General features: G+C 38.0%; 1 protein-coding gene across 2 annotated transcripts; it reads left to right on the plus strand.

The window, feature by feature from the left end:
- Window positions 1-14547, plus strand: btc (betacellulin, epidermal growth factor family member). 2 transcript variants are annotated; one of them, XM_017492848.3, is made up of 6 exons: window positions 1-379; window positions 3606-3707; window positions 5518-5635; window positions 5783-5929; window positions 8577-8701; window positions 12870-14547. In XM_017492848.3, the coding sequence occupies exons 1-5, from the start codon at window positions 340-342 to the stop codon at window positions 8698-8700; spliced, it is 531 nt and encodes a 176-aa protein (XP_017348337.1). In that variant the 5' UTR covers window positions 1-339; the 3' UTR covers window position 8701; window positions 12870-14547. The 2 variants fall into 2 exon arrangements, with proteins under 2 accessions (XP_017348337.1, XP_017348336.1); XM_017492847.3 differs by having other exon boundaries at window positions 3-379; window positions 8574-8701.
- Window positions 14548-23881: the final 9334 nt, after the last annotated feature.

The raw sequence follows: 23881 nt of genomic DNA on the forward strand, positions 1-23881 counted from the left end.
CCTGTGAGAAACCCTAACCTGTGTGCGCGTGCACGCCGCGCTCGCGCTCCGCATTAGGCCAGCTAACTCGGCTAAGTGATTTACCTCAGGAAAGTCAAGCCAAGTTCACCGAGCTAAAAATGTAGTTTATAATTTAGGCAGCTCTAATTTGAGGTTATATCTGCAAGTACGCTGGTACAGGAGGGCTGGGAGACTTGAATTAGTGAATAAAGCGACTTATTAGTGTCTTGTTTAGAAAGAGAGAGAGAGAGAGAGAGAGAGAGAGAGAGAGAGAGAGAGAGAGAGAGAGAGGTGTGACCTGAAAATGAACTGTTGATTTGGAGCTGTGACAAATGACCGATGGAGAAGACATATAAACTACTGCTGGGGATTTTTACAGGTAAGACATTCTTTTTACAGGTAATTTCACTCTTAAACATAAGTGAAACAATCCCGAATAATCATTCTAAGTAAATATTATGAATGATAATGAATGAATTTAGAATAAGACCCTAAACATAAGTAAATATATACAATCCATAATACATACATAAATAAATAAATACAGTCCTATATTTTTCAGGAAAGAATACCGTGCACTACATAAACAAATAACTAGTAAATTAAAACAAAAACAACATTTGTGTATTCTACATAAATATAAGGAAGATTTAGGTAGGCCATTCAGACAGATTAGGCCTAGTAATATAGTATGTAATAGTGTGGATTAAATAGTGATCAATATAACCTAAATGTTGTATAAGAGGTTAAAATATACTAGTATAAATTTCAATCAGTGTTTAGTTTAGCTGAGTGTTTTACCAAGAAAGTGTTTGTAGAAAGAATTTACCAGCTGACTTTTTTTTTTTTCATGGATGTTACACGATGTAACTATAAATTGATAAAGGACGAGATATCGTACTTTTTAATACATACAGAATGTAATCATTGGAAAGTTGCCGGAAGCTTTTATAGGTAAAGTATGCACTTTGGGTTGGTGACAGTAGCTTCGCTTCATCACACCGTTTCTTTTCATATTACTGATTATTTTAACAGCACCATGCATAGTGTTTTGTTCCTTACATATTGTCAAGCCCTACTGATTTAATACGTCAGCACACATGACGTGACGTTTTTAGCTTTTAGTACAAAGCTTTGTAGTGTGGAGTGTAACCCAGGATAATATTTAAAGGCACAAAGAACGTCTCTTGAGTATGCAGAAACACAATCCCTGCCATTAGGAAGTCTGTGCTGTTTCTTGCACATGAATGAGAGCAGTAGGGAGTGGTGCATTGTGGGTGTGTAAAACGTGTGTGTACGCCAGAATGCTTGCTGATAACCCAGGTCAGAATAAAAAAATGTTTTGGGTTTTTTTTCCCTCTGAAATACTCAAATCAACAACGTTCAAAGTCACTAGGATGACATTTTCCCCTCATTCTGATGTTTGACATGAACATTAACTGAAGTTCTGCACCTGTATCTGCACGATCTGCTGCTACCTGATTGGATAATTGCATGAATGAACAGAGGTACAGGTGTTCTTTTTAAAGTGGCCAGTGAAAATGAAAAAAAAAAAATATATATATATATATATATATATATATATATATATATATATATATATATATATATATATATATATATATATATATAAATATAAATAATATGTGTGTGTGTGTATATATGTATGTGTATATGTATGTTATGTAGTTCTATATTATTATACATATGAAGTTTTTTATGCTCAGTAAAACAACTCTAACCCTAAATTATCTGTAGCAAAGGTTTCTGCACAACTGGCTAATAAAAAGGGGCACCATGAGGCAAAAACACTAACTTTTTATTTATTTTATACTATTTTGGGGGTTTTTTCAATATCAATACAAAACCTCATACACTTATAGCTTAGTTATGTTTGACAACACAACAAATATTCGTACAAAGAGCGGACTCTTACTGTCTAAGGTGTATATCGTTCCTAAGAAGAAAACTCCTTTTAAATATCTACTTTCAAAATGTTTTTAAATCTGAAAATCGTAAATTGAGATGACTTTTTCTGAAATTTTAAACAATGGCCTGCCAGTTGGTACAAAGAAATTGACCTCCGTTGCAACAATGTCCGAATGATGAGTGTTTAGTTTTAGGTAAAACGCGCCTGGGTGTACTCAACAGAGTGAAGGAACTGTTTATATTGGCTACAGCGCAAGCGATGATGGGAGATAACTAGCGGAAGTTCCACAACATTTTAGTTAATTACTGTATAAATTGATTTAAAAAAAAATGACATGGCAATCTTTGATGGAAAAAAAATGTATTCAATGGAAAAGTGATGTGGAATAAGAGGAATAAAACACTTTTATTGAAAAATAATCAGCTCCATGGTGGTAACAGTAACTGTATCCGATCATTCAGTGCGTTTACATGGACAACAATAATCCAATATTAACCTGATTAAGACAATACTCTGATTAAGAAACTAGCATGTAAACAGCAATGTTTAATTACCTTAATCCGATTAAGGTCATACTCGAAGTAAACACAAATCGAATTAAGACATGTGGAGTACTCCTGTTTTAGTCACATTATCGACGTGTATTACAGACATGTACACACCTTAATCACACTATTAATGTCGTGTGAGAGTTTTCACCGCATTTTGCGACAGGACACGATCACACACTGCAGCGCTCAACCGTTTTACAGGAAACGAGAGCACGGCTGTGTCCCAAAACGCGTACTTGCCCTCTATAGGCCTGTAGTAGACGAAATACATGTATCTCGGCTACTATATAGATGGTAAGTACGAGGTTTGGGACGCAGCCTACGGTTTCAAGCAGTCGTCTATTTGCACGTACAGCATGACAAATAATTAACCGCACTGGAAGTGTTCGTAAAATTTTAAAATAAAAACACCACAAACTGTATACGGTACCATAACGAAGACCAACTGTATGTTGATACGTGAAATTCTGGAGGGACGTCGGACGGTGTGGCGCGGTGACGTAATGACGTGTGCTGTTAATCGAACTATGTTCTGTAACATGTAACACGGGTACATGAAAGTAGTATTCTAAAAGCGACTCATGTAAACACCTTAATCAGAGTATTGTCTTATTCAGAGTAAGGTCAATAATTAGATTACTGCTGTCCATGTAAACGTAGTCATTGATTAGTTGCCTAGTTAAGTTTTAAGCCTTACTTAACTAGTTACATGATACTTGATTTCAAAAGCGGTGATGCTATACCTCACTGCTAGAAATTATAATTAACATGACCGATTAACTCATTTCATTCACTTTATTAGCTATGCTAATAAAACACATCTGGTGTTTTTCCTCATTAGGAGATTATTGATTTTACAAATGATTGATTTATTCCCCAAATCAGATTTATTTCATATAGGATTTTTGTATACATGTAAACGCACTCACGCTGACTATTGCTTGTTCGTTATTTGCTGTTGGAGAATGATGGCTGGAACGTTACTCGTCGGTTGCTCTTTAACCTGCCTGTAGGCCCCAAGCCTGCATCATTTATCTCGGATTTTTAGATATTGCGCTGAGGATTTATATGGATTATTGCTCAGACCATGTGCCACCTGTGACTTGTTTGTTTTATGCCCGTAGTTGCCCTATGCAAATATTCGCAGGCTGAATGGAATACTACGAGGGACGCTGCAAATAAGACTGTGTCCTGCGGTCCCCATGACAACAGCGGCAACTGCACAGGTAAATATCCTGGTTACGTACCAGCCTGTTCATTTGCAATCATCTGCAGGCACTTTGAGTCAGTGCTATACCTGGGAATTTCAATGATTGCTGATCTATTCATAGTCATTTGGAAGCAAAGTACCAAATATTTGAGTATTGTATAAATAATAAGTCCTTTAGCTTCAAATGTTTGTCTTCTATTATTAGGGCTGCATCATACTTTTTTTTCCTTTTCTTCTTTCTCTCTAGTCCTAGTTCATTTTAGTGAAATGAGTAACCTACTTAGGATAAGTTAAGCAGTCAGGGACATCACCGAACATGTTATTTAGCTCTGTTTGTGTTGATTACTGCGGTGTGCTGCTCATGCTGAGCTTTATGGTGTTTTAAGGTGTTATGGTTGTAATAAAAACATTTAACGACCACGCCGTGACTGATACTGATACTCTGCATGCTCAGGTTGGCCGCAGTCACACTCTGTATTAAAGATACTGTTAAACACTAAGATATTTTATCAGGTTACTTGTATGATAGGACAATGCCGTCGTTCCTTCTCTTGATATTGTTACAGGGCACATATTGCAGTCTGTTTTGCTTTGATCATTAATTGATGATATACTTCCAGAAAGCTGTAATTCTGTGTGGTTGGTTCATTAGTGTGACAACATACACAAGGTTTACTTCACATAGTATCACCTGGTTTGAATTTTACGAGTACTAGTAAACCTGTGGCACCAGAACCTTAAGTGATTGAAGTACTGGAACTGATTCATGTGTGTGTATTTCATTTTAAATTTGTTTTGCAGTTAATCTTAATACACTTCAGTGTTGTTATGCATTTGTGCTCTGTAACTACAGTATATGCGGTCTTCGTGTCTGACCGTTTGCCCACGTTACATCCCTATCACAGTCTACAAGCTAAAAATGGGAGAAACAACACAGGAAAGCTGTTAATGAATTTTAAAATGACCCAAATACCCACTTGTACTGAGAGAGAACAAACTGTACAAGCAAGCAAGCACTTAATATTGATGTCGCGATAAAATATATTAAAATTCAATTCCCAAATAGTACACAAATTACTGAACGTACGTAGGAAATGTATGTATGTAGTGAGTTCAGCGCTGACCCCCCCCCCCCCCCCCCCCTCCTCCAATTCTCAGCAGAAGAACAGAAGCAATGAATTATTTAATCGGTAGTTAATATTGATGGTTTCCTTTTTGACTTTAGAAGGACAAAAGAGCTGCGCTCTTCAGTAGAGCTCTGTCACCATAACATAAGATTTTAATTTAAAAATATATATATTTATTGTATATATTTCTTTTCATTTATAATGTTAAATATTCACTGAGTGCCTTTTTTTTTTTTAACCAAAATGTGATTTTAAAGAGAATTTGGACTGATCAGTAAGTGTCTGAACGAGGTAGCTGTGTACTTTTATGAACTAGTGATGTCATAGCAAAAAAAACCCCCACAAAAAACCTGTCAGTGATCATTGCATAGTAAAACTTAAAAGCATGTGTATAATAGAATAGCTAGTTGATCTACAATGAGTTAGCCTATCGTGTTGCGGTCATTCATGCCATGGTAATCGGATCCTGCCCCATTCAGTTCTTCAGTAGTAAATGCTTCAGGTTTCCAAAAGTTTATTTTCCACATTAGCTTGCAAACCACAAACCAAGCTCATATTTATCATCATATAGGACAATGGGAGAACACTCATGTCAATTTAACTCTCAAAGGGCAGTGCCAAAAATGTTATTTTATTATAACGTGACACATTTAAAATCCATTTTGGCGTCACTGTCTGATTTTTTTCTGTTCTTCACAGACACAAAGGATATCCACCAATGGAGTGACCAGTTCTCTGAGTGTCCTGACAAATATACACATTTTTGTATCCATGGGACATGCCATTTTGTGCAGTTGGACAACAGGCCCATCTGCAAGTGAGTCAGCAATCCGACTCTTACGGGTTTATACCTGAAACTCGGTACACAAACCTAGTGGTTTTATAGCCTACTATTTTTGTTTTTCCATTGTTTTGTCAGTCTTGTGTCCTCCACAACGCTGATCTCTTTCTGCTTATCACACAGATGTGAGAGTGGATACTTCGGTGCTAGATGTGAATATTTGTATTTCGACTGGTTGGTGGGCGAACAGAGGGAAATAGTCATCATTAGCATTATATCTGGACTGGTCATTCTCCTTCTCATCATTGTCTTTATATGCATCTGTGCACAGTGAGTTCACACACAGCAGACATTTATCCATGCTCTCATTTTTCAGTCGAATTCCTTGTGTTTGTTCCTTGCAGTCTAAGACAAAATTGTTTACGTAAAACAAGTGAAACAACGCTAAACAATTTGTAGCTTCGTTACATTTTTACCATCATAACATATTTATGTACATATTTGTAATATATGCATGCAACTAATTTTTTCTTCATGATGTCTACAATCTGAACAATGTGGGTTTTTTTTTTCCCCATATTCATATTTTATGAGAAAACAGACAGAACGCTATCGTGTAATATCGTGTATGTATATTTAATAATTTTCTCAAAAACAAACAGCCTTTTCTTACTGACCACATTCCAGTAAAAGGTGTGGAGCTGGATATAATCGGCTTTAATGCGGCCGGTGTTTATCTGTAATGTAAAGAATTCATACAGGCTCTCGGCCCCAGCCAGTCCACATATTTGGGTTAATTCCAGCACCAAACACACCAGAGGCCGATAACAAAGGCTGTAGAATGCTGATTATCTGGCTCAGAGGTGTCGAACAGGACGTACGGCCTACCGTAGCTCTGGACTGAATGAATCACATTGCTCATACAATATATCCATATACACCGTCTCTTATCAATGAAACTATACAAGAAATAAGCATAAAACCGAGTGCAGTGAGTGGCATATGTTATAATCATAAGTTTCAAAGAACATCCAATGAGCTTTGCAATTGATGAATGAGTAAGGTCTTATGTGTCCCATATTTACATATTATATGCATATGACATGCTCTGATTGACCATTCTATGCATAAGTTTTATAATAAAATGCATCCGTTTTCCATCGTTTGCATTTTATTTACATGAAACGTTTATATGCAATGATTACATGCGTCTCATTTGCATTAACAACCCCCCCCCCCCCAATTTATTAGTATTAACATAAATGTACACAAAATATATGATTCATACATTGAAATCCATGAAACTCCCTACCTATTTACTATCATATGTATTTTATTTCTCTCAAACCACTCCCTTCTTGGCCAATATTGGCAAATACATTCACTGTCCATTTTATTATCATGTTCATGCAGATATCTAATCATGTAGCAGCTGCGCAGTGCAAAAAAATCATGCCGCTACAGGTCAAGAGCTTCAGTTAACGTTCACATCAAACATCAGAATGAAGAAAAAGTGTGATGTCTGTGACGTGGCATGTTTGTTGGTACCAAATGGGCTTGTTTGAGTATTTCAGAAAGTGCTGGTGTCCTGGGATTTTCTCACACAACAGTTTCTATAGTTTATACAGAATGGTGCGAAAGACAAGAAACGTTAAGCGAGCAACAGTTCTGTGGGTGGAAATGCCTTGTTGATAAGAGAGGTCGGAGGAAAATGGCCAGGCTGGTTCGAGCTGCCAGGAAGGATATAGTAACTCAAATTATCACTCTTTACAACCGTGGTGAACAGAAAAGCATCTCAGCATGCACAGAACATCGAACCTTGAGTTGGATGAGCATCATCAGCATGGATCACATCGGGTTCCACTCCTGTCCACTAAGAACAGAAATCTGACGTCATCATGGGCACAGACTCACTGGAACTGGACAGTTGAAGATTATTAGAATAAAAAATCACCTGGTCCTTTTCCAGTATTCAACTGTCAAGTTTTGGTGAGTCTGTGCTCATGATGGCCTCAGGTTCTTGTTTTTGGCTGACAGGAGTGGAACCCAATGTGGAACCCAATGTGGAACCCACATCATGTGTTGTGCCTTCTGAAATGATTTTCTGCCAAACACGGTTGTAAATTGTGCTTATTTGCGTTACTGTAGACTTTCTATCAGCACAAACCAGTCTGATCTCTCTCATAAACGAGGTGTTTAAGCCTGCAGACCTTCTGCTCACAGGTTGTTTTTTGTTTTTCGTACCATTCCGTGTGAACTCTAGAGGCGCGTGTGTGTAAATTCCAGGAGATCAGCAGTTTCTGAAATACTCAAACCAGCCCATCTGCCACCAACATCTACGCCACGGTTAAGTTTCAAAGATCAGACTTTTCCCCCATTCTGATGTTTGATGTGAACATTAACTGAAGCTCTTGACGTACGTGTGTGTGTGTGTGTGTGTGTGTAATAAATATATAAATATATAAATATATATATATATATATATATATATATATATATATATATATATATATATATATATATATATAAAATTATGTGTAGCGCACATTGGGGCCTCTGGTGTTCAGACAGTGGAATTGCAATAGATCCATAATTAATAGAAAGCTGAAATCGCACATTCCCACGATGCACATCATTCAGTTTTTGCATTGCGCAAATCGAGTTGAACTATGCTCATCATCGAGATGAAACACGCCCTACTTTACCAGTATGCGTATAATTTCCATGCAACGCGCCCTAATTTACCTGTACAAAATGTTAAATAAATATCGATATATTTACATGCATGGTTTTAGCACCATAGGCATGTAGTTTTTATGATGGAATAAAATCATTACCTGTCAACACAGCTGGTTGACTAGTTTTGTCTTCTTTAAGCTGATTTTTGAAACATTTTTCTTCTTTAAGCTGTATGTAATCTAACACCTTAAATATAAACTTATCGAAGCATAATTCTAGTGCTTTCTTTTCTCAGCAGAAGGCTATATCGAAAAAAGAGAAGGAAAGAGAAGAAAAGGGATGAAGTGGAGCGGCTGACTACACTAAACACAAACGAAGCGTCACTTGCCATCAGGGACGTGTCTGACACGAACACAGTATGAGGTGATAATTCCTTCCTCAAATACATATTGCTCATTCAGCACTGTTCACCATCTTCAGTTCTCATGACCAAGGACTATGTAAGCTTGATCAAGGGATTTATCATCATCATCCTTCTGTACCTGCATAGACGACACAACACGACACATCCTGCTGTCACTCTCTACTGGGCTGAAGTGCTTGTGAGCATTTTTAATTTGAAAATATATAGCATAAGTTTTCAAAACACTTGTGTGATTAGGGCCTGAGAGTAGTGCCGAATCCTTTTCCAAATCTCAGCTGTGACACTCAATCAAATGAACGAAACAAAGAGAAGAAAAATGTGTGAATTGACCACTGGTCTCATTAAATGTTGCTCGACGACCTCAAAATGTTGCTCACCTCATCGTATTAATAGTTGCAGTCAGTTTTACAAGAGGTGTGAACGGTCTGTTACTGTTAAGTTGGAAATGTAATCCATCCATATTGTTTCCAACACTTAGCGATGCCGATTGACCAAACTTCTTGTTCGTCTGGGGCAAAATAACAAAATGTGCGAATGCTCAAAATAAAAATGCAAAATTTCTTAATCCCCCCTCCGAAATTTTCTTAAATTTACTTGCTTATTTCTACACAAATAATCACAAGTCACCAACAGTGACTTCTGATAAAATTATCAACAGCTCTGCCATAAGCTTTCAATTGTGCAGCAATTCTGATGCTTTAAAAGTCCTGCCCTGTCCACAAGGCGTGAATCTCCGACCTCGTAAGCTCAGTTGAAACCCACCTATTAGATTAAATGGATGGCAGCAGTGTCCGTGTTTCCATACCGTAAATGGACAATGAATGTGATCCACACGGAGTCTTGTTAACAGCAGGAAGCACTATTTCTGGCTCTGAAAGGAAACCATGTGCATAAAGTCAACAACTGTAAAGCATATCTGCTGTGGTGGGCATTATTTTCCATGTTGTGCACAAGATGACATTCTAATAAAATTCCCATCACATCCGGCCACAACTGCAGGGAACCATTTGCTGGTTCTCTCGCTGGTTTTTTGTGTGTTTTATTTATTAATTTGTTTGTTTATTTGTTTGCTTACTTGCATTACTTTTTTAAAAATACGAATAGCATGTAAACCTTACTTTTCCATTACAGCAGTATGGCTCAAAATCACTGATCGATAAAATAAATATAAACTCTGGACAGAATAATAAACTAATATGTACCGCAGCAGTTCCTGGTCTTTTTGAATACGTCTGGCCAATCAGAGCTTCTTAAAACTGCTTAATACTTTATCAGAAGAGTTTGAAAACCTAGAATTAGGAGTTTTTTCCACTGTCTGCTGTCGATCAGAGGCTCATAAAAACCAGGTAGCAGTAGGTGAACTTGCACACTGTGTTCTTGCCTGTTCCAGCAAAATGATGGCACGCTTTGATGCATCCCATAGCCTCTGAAAATCTTTCAGGAATTGCACGATTCGCAATGTCTTTGTTGTCATGGTGACACGAATGAATTTAGGTCGTCTGTGACGATGAGAGATTTTTATACGTCACTACTGGCCCTTTGCTGAGGAGGAGGTCAGGCCCTCAGACATTTCTGTTTCGGATAAATTGACTTTTTGAACAGTTTTCTGAAGACTCTGATAGAATGTTCTTGAAGGCCAGTCAGAAGTCCTGTTAATAATGAAACGGAGTTGGAAATGGCAGATGGATTCAGTCTGTCAGGATGTCAGGGTGGCTATTACATTATTAAGAACTATCTCATGACAGACTGTGTGGTTGTAGAAAAATAATTCAAGCGGTGGTTGTTGTGATACAACCCGATATAAAGCAGAAGTGGATTGTTATCTTGGCAGCAAAGTCTGAAGTGTGTTACTCCACTTATTCCACACTGATTTGCCAACGATTACAAGTTTTAAATGAGCAGTTCCCTAGTGGTCCCGCCCTCTCAACGCCGTGGCCTCAACAAAGAAGTTGAGTGCACTTGCTCAGCATTATATCCAGAGGTTGTCTTTGGGAAATAGATGTATGATTGCTGCCAGCATTGCTGCAGAAGTTGAAGGGGTCAGCCTGTCAGTGCTCAGACCATACACCGCACACTGCATCAAATTGGTCTGCATGTCAGTCGTCCCAGAAGGAAGCCTCTTCTAAAGATGATGTACAAGAAAGCCCGCAAACAGTTTGCTGAAGACGAGCAGAATAAGGACATGGATTACTGAACCATGTCCTGTGGTCTGATGAGACCAAGATAAACTTATTTGGTTCAGATGGTGTCAAGCGTGTGTGGCGGCAACCAGGTGAGGAGTACAAAGACAAGTGTGTCTTGCCTACAGTCAAGCATGGTGGTGGGAATGTCATGGTCTGGGGCTGCATGAGTGCTGCCGGTACTGGGGAGCTAGGGTTCATTGAGGGAACCATGAATGCCAACATGTACTGTGACATACTGAAGCAGAGCATGATCCCCTCTCTTCGGAGACTGGGCCGCAGGGCAGTATTCCAGCATGATAACGACCACAAACACACCTCCAAGACAACCACTGCCTTGCTAAAGAAGCTGAAGGTGAAGGTGATTGACTGGCCAAGCATGTTTCCAGACCTAATCCCTATTGAGCATCTGTGGGGCATCCTCAAACGGAAGTTGGAGGAGCACAAGTTCTCTAACATCCACCAGCTCCAGAATGTTGTCATGGAGGAGTGGAAGAGTACTCCAGTGGCAACCTGTGAAGCTCTGGTGAACTCCATGCCCAAGAGGGTTAAGGCAGTGCTGGAAAATAATGGTGGCCACACAAAATATTGACAATGTGTGTGGACATTTTCACTTAGGGGTGTACTCACTTTTGTTGCCAGCGGTTTAGACATTATTGGCTGTGTGTTGAGTTATTTTGAGGGGACAGCAAATTTACACTGTTACACAAGCTGTACACTCATTACTTTACATTGTAGCAAAGTGTAATTTATTCAGTGTTGTCACATGAAAAGATATAATCAAATATTTACAAAAATGTGAGGAGTGTACTCACTTTTATGAGATACTGTGTGTGTGTGTGTGTATATATATGTGTATATATATGTGTATATATATATATATATATATATATATATATATATATATATATATATATATATATATATATATATATATAAAATATTTTCTGAAAATGGTGTCATGTTTCTATCAACATATTATTTAATAATAAGTTTGACATTTATGCCTCTATTTTAAATGCCATATTCTCTAATAACTTCTGCATCCACCTTTATAACTGCGTCAGACCTCTTTCAAACTCTCTGAGCCGCTTTTCCTTTTTCTGATGTATAATATTCACCTGAATGTACTTTTGACATTTTTTTTTTTATTAAACTTGTCTTACCCTACATTCTTCAAATCTGGTCTGGACATCAAAAGGGGTGTGTTTTGAAAAATTTTACAAATTTTTGCACCTGACTATACTTCTTTTGGATGCACTGATTGTATGACTAGTATTAATTTTTTCCATTTAATTTTCCTTTTTTTTTTTTTTTTTTTTTTGGAGGTCAAGGCCTGTGCTTTTGTAGTTGATTATTTTCCTACAAAAGCATGTCCTGAAGTGTTTCATTCCTCCAATACAATTTGCCAACGGTTTAAATTTTTTAATGCATTAAATAATGACATTCTTTGTGTCCTTCTGTTTATCAGCTGTAAACACTAATTTCCTCACCAACCACTCTTTTCTCTCTACTGAAGTTAAGTTAACAAAACAGCTTGAAACTGGTAAACTCCTCTGTCCTGAAGACCTGTCAACCCATGTCAAAAAAGTTAAAGTTACAGCTTTACCTTTGACTGCTATGAAGTGCTGACACATCTGTTCATTATTAGCTTTAGATGATGTGGAGCATTCGTCATGGAAGTCTGAGTGAACGAGCTGTTTCTACAGAAAAAAGAATCACGTATTAGATGAAAGCATTAATATAAACCTGTGATTTTCATCTGCGCTACTGTCAGAACTGCTCAACCGTCTGGCCAATATAAATTCAACAGTACTGAGATATAAAATAGTGTATATATTATACCACAGTGCTATAGAATCAGAAGGTGTGGACTACTTTACTATAACAACGTGATTGTGCTTTTTCGTCATGTTGCGAGTTGAAATGAACAGTGCTGTTATTTCCAAATTGTAATAATGCAACCCCACTGTGTGCTCTTTTGTAGAGTTGTAAAACCAATCTACACCGAGTTCTCCTGCTGGACAGGAAGACGTCCTGTCCGATTAATGAACCTGAAAGCCATTAAATGGCCCCAAGGGACGTGGCACGTGATCCAACTCCAGTCTTTATAATTATAATTCAGCTGCAACTGGGAATGATTACAGAGGCAGGAAGGTAAACAGCAAAAGACTACATGCTGTGTACTTTTTTCCCCCAGGATGCAACACCAGCAGCAGTGCGTCGTGAATGTTGTGGGCATAGGATCAAGAATCGCTTGTTTGTTTGTTGCTTAACAAACCAGATTTACAGATGACTAGAACTGTAGAATAGATCTGTTTTTCTGTAATGCCCCAAATGACAGTTGAATAGATGGTTATATTATACAAGTGGATCTTTTTGTATAAGAAAGGTTATTGTTTTGGGAGGGGTTTTTTGCAATTAAAAAAAAGTCTTTTCAAGTAAAAAAAAAAAAATGTATTTAGTCAAATGTATCTAACATTTCTGACTGTGTTTATGATTATGATGAAGCAAATACAAGATTAAGCCGATTTCCAAGACATTTTTACTCGTCGAACTCCTGTAAAGCTTGAGAATGTCTTCGACTGGCAGATATTTTTACTTCTTTTTGGAAATACTGAGCAAATTTGTTCTGCCAGTGCAATTCATCTTGCATTTCTTTGAACATCACGATAAGAAATATTAAATAAATCTGGCTACAGTCTTGCTATTTTTTGCAAAGATATCATTTTCAGCGTGGAGAAAAATCTCAAAACACTTTGGCGGCAAAGTGCAATGAGACTAGACTACAAACACATCACTGAGCGGCAGATACCTCAGAACGGATACAGTGATGTTTGATGTCAAAGAATTTAAACATTTCTAGCAAATACATTGATCTATTTATTGCTTGAAACATATCAGAAATCTATATATAATGTGTGCGTGTAAAATAACTGTGTTTTGCTAATTTGGTGTTATGTGCTGTTTTACTTGCTATGTAGTTTCAGTAAAGTTTAATCTACCATAAAAAAATGAAGCATTTATTGTCATGTGTTTGCTTGTTTGCATTAACATTACTTGTATTCTTTCATCTCACTGAGTATCGGTGGAAGCGATACGGTTTATTCAAACCCTGCTGTTGTTACAGAGAGAAAAGAAAAGCGCTTGAAGTTTGCAGATGCCACACCCATCTACAAACTAGCTTTGGTATGCAGTTTGCCTTTCGGTAAGGTGTATTAACCCGTGTTGTACCTCTTTTGCCTGATGTCTTATTTGAAATATACCTGCATGTTTGTGATTTGGTCAAATGCATCCGTTTCTGCTGCAATTTTCTTAAACACACATAAATTCACTTGTTCAGGACACGCTGTTGAGGGAAAATAATCAACAGTGGGGTGATGTATTAAAGCAGAGTCACTTTTATCACCCTGAAGTTGTTTTTTTTTCTTTCTTTCTTTCTTTTTTTTTCAACTAACATTAAAAAAAAAAAAAGTTTCCAAAAGTTACACTTTGTATTTAATAATGAATGACAAGTTTTACAGGAAACACAGCGTGTCATATTGCCAAGAAACCACGGGGTTATAAATTGTAAACTCTTCTTTACTTTAAACTTTAAATATTTACTTCTGACTGTTACAAAGTGCTGACACCGGAGACTCGTTGCATAAATGTTAATAAACTTCTCCTTAAAGAAAATGTCACCTTATCAGCAATTACACATGTTTTTAATCTGTTTATGTGGAGCTTTCACCATACAAGTCTCCGTGAATGAGCCGATTAATGGGTAGACACTTAACGGGCCGCGTTTCAGTCACTATTTCATACTCGTTCCGTTGTCTGACAACAGAAACCGAAAAATATGTAAATGAGAACAGCTTTATTTTCCAATTCGGCTGTATTTAAAATACAGTATGTGAGCAAAGAGAGTAGGAAAGAAGCAAACAGATGAAAATGGCTGACACTAGACAGAATGCAAATACGACGTGATGACGTAATGAGATGCTAATTAGCGCATGACATCATCTAGTGACATTCCATTGAAACTTGTTGGTATACTGACGTTACGGTGACCACGAAGCAATCCATGGGAAATGCAAATTAAGTTCAGCATGCTGCCATATATATATATATATATATAAATTGGGTGTGGTGGTGTTGTTGTTATAATAATAATAATAATTATTATTATTATTAATTTTATTTTGGAATTTTAAAAGAAGAAGTAAACTTTGTTTGAAGGACATCTCTTGTATAGTCCTTAAAGACAAATGTCAAAATAGTTGGTGCTTGAAAAGTCCTTGAAAGTCCTGGAATTTTATTATGTAGGCTTTGTAAGCTCTTTGTGGACCATGGCTTTAACAGTCCGATGAAACCATGAAGATGTGAAGAACATCCTACAGGAACAGCTGGCCTTTATTTGGGGTTTAATCAGAATAATTTTATTGATGACAGTTGTATGATAATTACTCTTGAGCATGAGATTGAATGTGATTGGTTCATTCTGAACACAGCCACATCCCCAATTATAAAAGAATGTGCACACTTATGCAACTGGGTTATTTTTCCCTAAAATGTTTTTTTTATAATTTTTATACATTGTAATTTCACATTGAGGGTGGAAAAAGTTCTGACGCGATTTAGCTTGGTTTCATTTTGTTTACATCACAACAACCTGCCATTTTAACAGGGGTGTGTAGTCCTTTTATATCCATTATACGTGCACATGCACAGTAAAATCTTCTGCATTCAAGCAGCCTTTTCTGGCTGATTCGATTCAGGTTATAGGAATCACCACAGCAACTGGAAAGTGCGTAGTCGGTGGTGAAGAACACAGCATTCAAGAACACTTCTCACTATAGAGAGCTACATAATTCAGTCAGACAGCACAATTAGCTAACGGCACAATTTGCTCCATTATGTGTCTGAATATATTCTGCATGGGTCACCGAAACGTTGAGTCGTCACTGGGTTCTGATTTTTTTAAATACTGATTCTTAAAAAATGTTTTAATCAATCACGAAAAACCTAAGACAGATAACCAGGCAATGCTTATTTTTGCTATAATATCAAGACACTGCCATACTGTGTCATATTGAATTTTATGTATCTTTACACTACCTGAAGCAGTTTGACAGCTTTTGTGCTCGTAATGTCCTGATGTGGGAATGTGCAGCCGAGCTTGGGTTGAATTTCTGTGCCTCGGGTCATGTGTCTAAGTGAGACAACGCAGTGAGGTGACACGCCCTCCAGTTTACTACTTTGCTTTTTGTCCTGTGTGTCTATAGCACTATTAACCCCGATTGTAGCTGATAAAACACATTGAAGAGCAGTGAGTTTGTGAGCAGCTCTTATTGCTGTGAAGTCTTTGAAGTGAACCGATTTCTCACACTGGGCATGGCTGTAAATAGCTCCCACTGGCCCGATCCCTCTGTCAGCATGAACTCGGCAAACACAGGAGTGCTTTACTACTGCTGTACCTTTTGTGTGCGCATCCATACAAATGATTCAAACAGGAATAGAGCATGAACATCCACATGAACTTCAGGTGCTACTGTGTTTAAAAAAACAGAAACAAAAAACAATCCAACAGGAATCACTGTTGATTTCTTGATTCTGATTTGTCAGAAGATATTGATATGTTGTTTTTTTTTTTTACAACAGCAGCCCTGACAGTATGGATATATATATAACATTTATGGAAGGAGTGTCAACAGAGGCAAAAATGCAACTTTCTGATATGGGAAAGTTTTCAGGACAGAGGCTTTTATTCTTGGCAGTTTCTTGGTAACATGATAAGTTGTGTTTTTTTTTTTTCTTTTCACTTTATTACCTTCAAGAGAGCAAGAAACGAGAAGCTGGTGTGGGAATAACTGTTTATAGATGTCATAAGGTAAGTCATAACAGGAACTAACATGACTTCCGGACATTCCATAACATTAAATTGAACTATAAATGGATAAAAAGTATGGCATCATGTTCTTTAATAAATATATATATATATATATATATATATATATATATATATATATATATATATATATATATATATATATATATATATATATATATATATTTAATTGTACAGGAAAATAAAAAACTTCAGGGTGGTAAAAGTAAAGCTGCATTCAGCTTACCTCAGATGTAGGAAGTCGGAGCATGGACTGATGTCATTTTCGACCTTCGTGTATTCACAGTACAAAACCAGGATGTGTTTGTCGTTTTAACTACTGTATGCTTCATTAGATTTGCATTGGAACTATGAGGTTATTGTAGCTAACAAGTAATGTAAGCGTATAGTCTGCAGTTTAGTATTGTGAAACTTCTATTTTTAAATACGTTTTGTGAGATCCAAAGTTGCAGAAGAAATCAGGCAAATACTTTTTCACAGCGGTGTATAATATAAATGTATTGACATTGCAAATGATGTGTGTAGAGCAGGGGTTCTTAAACGTTTTGCAGCCAGCGATCTCTTCCATGGACATATAAATTCCATGGTCCCCCTGAGCACAGGTTTATTTATCAACCAGATCCATTAAATGTAAAAAAATATTAGGCTCATTATGGTGGTACAGGGGTGCGGTTGATAGAGTTACCACCTCAGAGTTCCAGGGTCCCTGGCTCGATGTGTGGAATTTCTGTGCATGTTCTTCCTATGTTCGTGTGGCTTTGCACATGGTCATCCGGTTTCTTCCTACCGCCCAATAACGTGGTTAGAGGGCTTTTTTTCTGATTAATCCCATTCAATTCAGTTGACCAGTCAAACTGGCTAATAATAATAAGAACTCAATATTTAAAAATAATAACTTGGGCAGTGTTGGGTTGTGATTTACAGATTTAATTGTTGAGTATCCTGGGTGGAGAGCAATATGAGGAATCAGGTAAACATTGGGGCACACTGCCCTCTATAGGCAAAATTGATTCAGTGTTTATGGCTGCTCTAAATTGCTGTGGGTAAAGAGGAATACGTTTAGATTGGTTTATTTGACAGTACAAAACAATATTGCCTCTCAGCTTCTTTGTCAAGGATAACACAATAAATTAACTGCCTTATTCCCATTGTGGTCCTTGATATACAATGGCAAAAGAGCACATGCAATGACATTTTCAACACACTATTTACACCAGTGATCCACAACATAATAACCATTCTCATATGAAGTAAATTGCATTAATTATCTCATAACAACAACATGTCAAGGTCTGGGATATATTAGACGATAAGCAAGCAATCAGTAATTGTGCTCAACGTGTTGGATGCAGGAGAAATGGGCAAGCATGAACAGCTCAGAAACTTACTGACAAGGGTCGAATTGTAATGGCCAGACCACTGGGTCAGAGCGTCTCCGAAATGGCAAAGCTTATGGGGTGCTCCCAGTCAGCAGTGTGAGTACCCACTGATGGTGGTCCATGGAGGGACAAACCGCAAACTGGCGACAGGTTGTTGGGCGCCAAGGCTCATCGATGTACAAGGGTGGTGAGCACTGTCCAGTCTGGACAGTGCAATAGAAGCAATAGAAGAAGGTTGCCTGGTCCGATGAGTGGCACCATGATGTGGGAAGAAGGCAAGCCAGTGGAGGGAGTGTGATGCTCTGGGCAATATTCTGCTGGGAAACACTGTGTCAGAATACTCATGTGGACATCAAGTTTTCCACCAACCGAGACGTTATTGTGGACCTTCATGGCAATGGTATTCCCCAATTGCAGTGGCTTCTTTCAGCATGATAATGCTCCCTGCCCCACTGCACATATTGTTTGTGAATGGTTTTTTGAACATGTTGAAGTGTTGCCTTGGCCTCCAAATTCCCCAGATCTCCATCTGATCAAGCAGACAAAAAGTCAGAACAATGGTGGCCCACCTCACAACTTATGGGACTTAAAGGATATGTTGCTATATCGTCTTGGTGCCAGATACCACAGGGTACCTTGTCTTGCAGAGTCCATGCCTCAGCTGGTCTGAGCTGTTTTGGTGGCACATGAAGGACCAACAGCAAATTGGGCAGCTGGTCAAAAGGTTTTGGCTCATCAGTGCTCAATAGCAAAGTGAGCACATGCAACATTAAAACTCTGGAGCTTCAAAAATACCATTTCAAACACACAATATTAAAAGCGTTACTTCAGAATATGGTCACACTTTCATAAAAGTCACTATCACACAGATTGTTTTATTGTTACATATTCTAGAGCTCTGTATAAATCCAAAAGGATAAAGGTCCTTTTTTTGTCTAAGAACATGCAGATTAGCGTCTTTAATAAAAGTCGAATAGCACATGTTCGAGAGCGTGAAATTCTTCTGGCACTCATTCTACTTGCTTTCCTGCAGCTTTTTATCCAACGTGATGAAATATGAGCTTCGTTTAAACTTCACATGTTGCACCGTGTTGCATTTAGTCTGTTTTTCATCTTTATTTGATTTTTGACTAAGAGTTCTGTTTTAAACCATCATTCCGAGCCACATCCATTTGCTTATCAGCAGTGTAATGAGCCAGGCGCGTGGTTTTGATGTCAGTCAGCCGTCCACTACCGCTTGTAACCTTCATTCATTTGTACTCACAGTAAATAGGTACTATCACATCATCAGTCAGCATAAGCACAGTTATTATGCAAATCAGAATAATAACCAGTGTGGTGTGTGTATATTGGTTTCTGTTGTGATTTTGCTCCACATGTTGTTCCCAAGAGCCTTATTTCAGGTTAAAATGTAGGTCTGTTGTCATTCCAACCAAATTCCAAGTATGGACTTCATTAGTTACTGCACAGAAACTGACCATAATGATAATCCTGCTAATTTAGCATAGTTTATGACACGTAATTATATGAAATCACTCACATTTAATACAACCCCAATTCCGAAAAATTGAAAACACATTGTTAACACATTATGTGAAGTTTTAAATGTGAATTTTATTTATTTTTGAAAATATACACTCATTTTTAATCTGATGACTGAAACACACTCCAAAAAAGTTGGGACAGTCGACTGTTTACGACTGTGTAACGTCACCTTTTCTTTTAATAACACTTATCAAGTGTTTGGGTGCTGAGTGAAGACATCAGTTGGTTAAATTTAGCAAGTGGAATTTTCCCCCATTCATCCATTATGCACTTCTTCAGCTGTGCAACTGTACAGGGCCTTCGTTGCCCTATTTTGCATTTCATAATGCACCACACGTTTTCACTCAGAGACAGGTCAGGACTGCAGGCAGGCCATGCTAGCACCCGCACTCTCTGCTTACGCAACCATGCGCTTGTAATCTGGGCAGAATATGGTTTGGCATTGTCCTGCTCTGGATGGCAGCATATGTTGCTCCAAAATGTGTTCATATCTTTCTGCATTAATGCTGCACTCACAGATGTGCAAGTTACCCATGCCATGGGCACTGACACGCCCCCGTACCATGACAGACGCTGGCTTTCGTCCAAAAACTATTTGAAATGTCGACTCGTCGGACCACAAAACACGATTCCACTGTGCTACGGTCCATCTCGGATGAGACTGAGCCCAGAAAAGTGGGCGGAGCTTCTGGACAGTGTTGCTGTATGGCTTCTGCTTTGCAAAGTAAAGCCTTAACTTGCATCTGTGGATGCAGCGGCGAATGGTGTCAACTGACAAAGGTTTACTAAAGTATTCCCGAGCCCATGTCAGGATCTCCATTACAGATTCATGACGGTTTTTAAGACAGTGACGTCTGAGGGATTGAAGATCATTCAGAAGTGGTTTTCGCCCTTGCCCTTTACGCACCGAGATTTGACCGGATTCCTTGAATCTTTTAATTATATTGCACAGTGTAGAAGGTGAAATGCCCAAAATCCTACCGATTTGTCTTTGGGGAATGTTCTTCTCAAAGTGTGAAAACTTATCAGGAACTTTTGCACACTACTCTGGATCCTCCAAAGCATCAACTCTAATGGAACTAGCACCATCAACATCATCACCCTCATCATTTCGTAGTGTGTAATGCTGCATTGTCTTCTATTAAACTTTGAACATTGCTTGAAAAAGGTGAATGAATAAAAAAAAGACTACTGCTGTTTTGTTTTTTTACGAGCTTACAGTGAAACCTGACTGTTCAACCTTTATGTTTGAGATTACAGAATTTTTTTTCTCTCCTATTAAACACTATTGTAACTGCACTAACGATAACAATTCCTCCCCGTGACATCAGAGTGAAACCCAACCACTAACTTCTCACGGCAGTAACAAAAACACAGCACCGACCAACAAATTATTACCAGAATCTAAGACTAAACACGTCATAATCGTTTCAATAAACAACATACAGTATATGGTGTGTTCCAGGTTGGAAGTTTCATTTAAGCTAATGTATGGAAAACACCCATGAAAAAAATTCCCCACCGGAGGATGAAAAACATCATCGCATGACAAAGAGTTTTAAAAAATGATAAATATTCTAATGTATGTATCAGTTACTGTACTATGGGAACCTGCTCTCTTCCTGCCCAGGTTTTCAAGCATCTCAGCCCCTGTCACAAATCAGTGTGTGTTTGTGTGTGTGTAGGTTCAGACCCGAAGATCAAACATGGAACATAATCTTAGCTTAACAGTGCTTAACAGCTGAGTGTAACACGTGTAGTACATCGTGCAACCTCTCTGGCCTTGATGTCGAGCCTTCATGGTGCCACACGCTTTTCAACCAAGCTTAAACATATTTCAGGGAATTTCATATTAATGCCTGGAAGCGGGTTTGTGCACGTCATAGCTGGAGCTGTGATAGCTTTAGAGTTGCTGTGTTAGTTTTAACGGCTAAGGTTCAATGATCCGGATTGGGAAGATTGTGCCTGAGAGCTACTTAATCATCAAACTCTGCTATAGGCTTTCTCTGGAATAAAGCAGCCCATGTATAAATGTGAATAAATCATGAGATGAATGCACCTCAGCAACCTCAACTCCAAGGACACAGTGACAGGATCACTGATTTGATATATTTTGTCCTTTAACTCAATGAATCTCATTAATTGAATGTTTTACATCATATTATAAATGCATGACATGAGCTGAACTGCCAGTTCGTTATTTTCTACACAAACCTAACCAACGTAATGTAATAGAGTATAAGCAAGGAGCTAAGAGCTAAGCTTGAATGCTCGAACACAGAAAATATCTGTAACTTTAGAGACAATATTCGCCTCAGCACAGCAGGACATGCAGCCCACAGCCATGTTTAATGAGGCCTGGACACGAGGATGATAATGACCTCAGGGTTATCATTAATGTATCCTCTGTGGTGGAAACAAGAGATGTTTTGGAACTACTAGTAGAACAGGATTTGTTAACTCCTTTGTTAAATATAGGTGTGCAACAATTATTGGCCCCCTATGAATTCATATGAGAAAAATATATTTGAAGTATTTTCCCATTGATATTTAATTTTTTTTTAGTACACCTGAGTGACTAGGAACAGGGAGTTGTTCAACTATGACTTCCTGTTTCACAGCGGTATAAATATGAGGTAACACATAGGCCAAATTCCCTTAGTCATTCATAACGATGGTTAATGTGAAGGAATAAAGCTGTGATGTGCAGCAAAAGGTTGTTGAGCTTCACAAAATGGGAAGTGTCTATAAGAAAATAGCAGAAACATTGAAAATGCAATAATTAAGAAGTTCCAGTGAACTGGAAATGTTATGAATCGACCTGGAATTGGACGTGTGTCTATATCGTCTCAACGCACTGTGAAGAGGATGGTTCAAGTGGCCAAAAAATCTCCAAGGATCACAGCTGGAGAATTGCTGAAGTTAGTTGCATCTTGGGGTCAGTAAGTCACCAAAACTACAATCCGAAGTCACCTACATCACCACAAGTTGTTTGGAAGGATTTCAAGAAAAAAAAAAGCCTTGATTCCATCCATCTTCTATACCTTGTTATCCTTTTCAGGGTCACAGGGAAACCTGGAGCCTATCCCAGGGAGCATCGGGCACAAGATGGGGTACACCCTGGACAGGGTGCCAATCCATCACAGGGCACAATCACATACACACTCACACACTCACGCACCTTGGACATGCCAATCAGCCTACCATGCATGTGTTTGGACTGGAGGAGGAAACCAGAGAACCCAGAGGAAACCCCCACACCACGGGGAGAGCATGCAAACTCCGCGCACACACAGGGCCACGATGGGAATCAAACCCCCAACCCTGGAAGTGTGAGGCAAACGTGCTAACCACTAAGTCTCCGTGTGCCCCCGAAAGCCTTGATTCATTTTTTAAAATTTATTTATTAAAAACTGTCATACTTTTTATTCTTTTATAGCTACATTTTATGCATCTTTGAAACAAATTAGTTCCTGTTATCATTTACATTACTGCAGCTATCAAGGGTCGTTCCCTCAGCAGCCTCTTTTTTTCTCTCCTGAAGTTCATAAGACAAATAAAACCAAACCACAACAACAAATGCAGCTTGTAATATTGAACACAGGACCTTCCATAAATGTTAAATGAACATTTCCTTTCAGAAAATGTCACCATATCAACATTTTTAATCTGTTTATGTGGTGCGTTTGCTGTACAAGTCCCTGTGAATGAGTTGTTTCTATAAAAGCGATAAGGTATTAGAAATAGTGCATTAATATAAACCGTTATAAAACCATACAAACCATGCGCTGTCATTGTTTTGTGCATGGGCTAAACATTTTCAACTTTACTTTCAACCCCTTGAAAAATGCACGAAAGAAAATTTGTACCAAAGACAATGCCTGAGATGGGATAACACATTTTTCGAACACTTAAATGCAATTTTATATAAAATATTATGTAAGATAATAATCTCTCCTTTCACCAGTATGTTACGATTAAAAAAAAAAAAAAAGTTCTACGTTGAATATCTTCTCATCAGATTAATACCGCAGACTTTCTAACATGGTTTTATAACGGAGCTGAACATTCACAATAGCAAAAAATATCACTTCATAATGTCACTGTTCTTAATAAAGCGTGTCGATTAAACTGTCGATTATCTGACTTCATGAAAACATCCCAAGAGCCGAAAATATCGAGCGA

This window comes from Ictalurus punctatus, chromosome 18 (assembly GCF_001660625.3).
Source record: "Ictalurus punctatus breed USDA103 chromosome 18, Coco_2.0, whole genome shotgun sequence".
Taxonomy (NCBI): domain Eukaryota; kingdom Metazoa; phylum Chordata; class Actinopteri; order Siluriformes; family Ictaluridae; genus Ictalurus; species Ictalurus punctatus.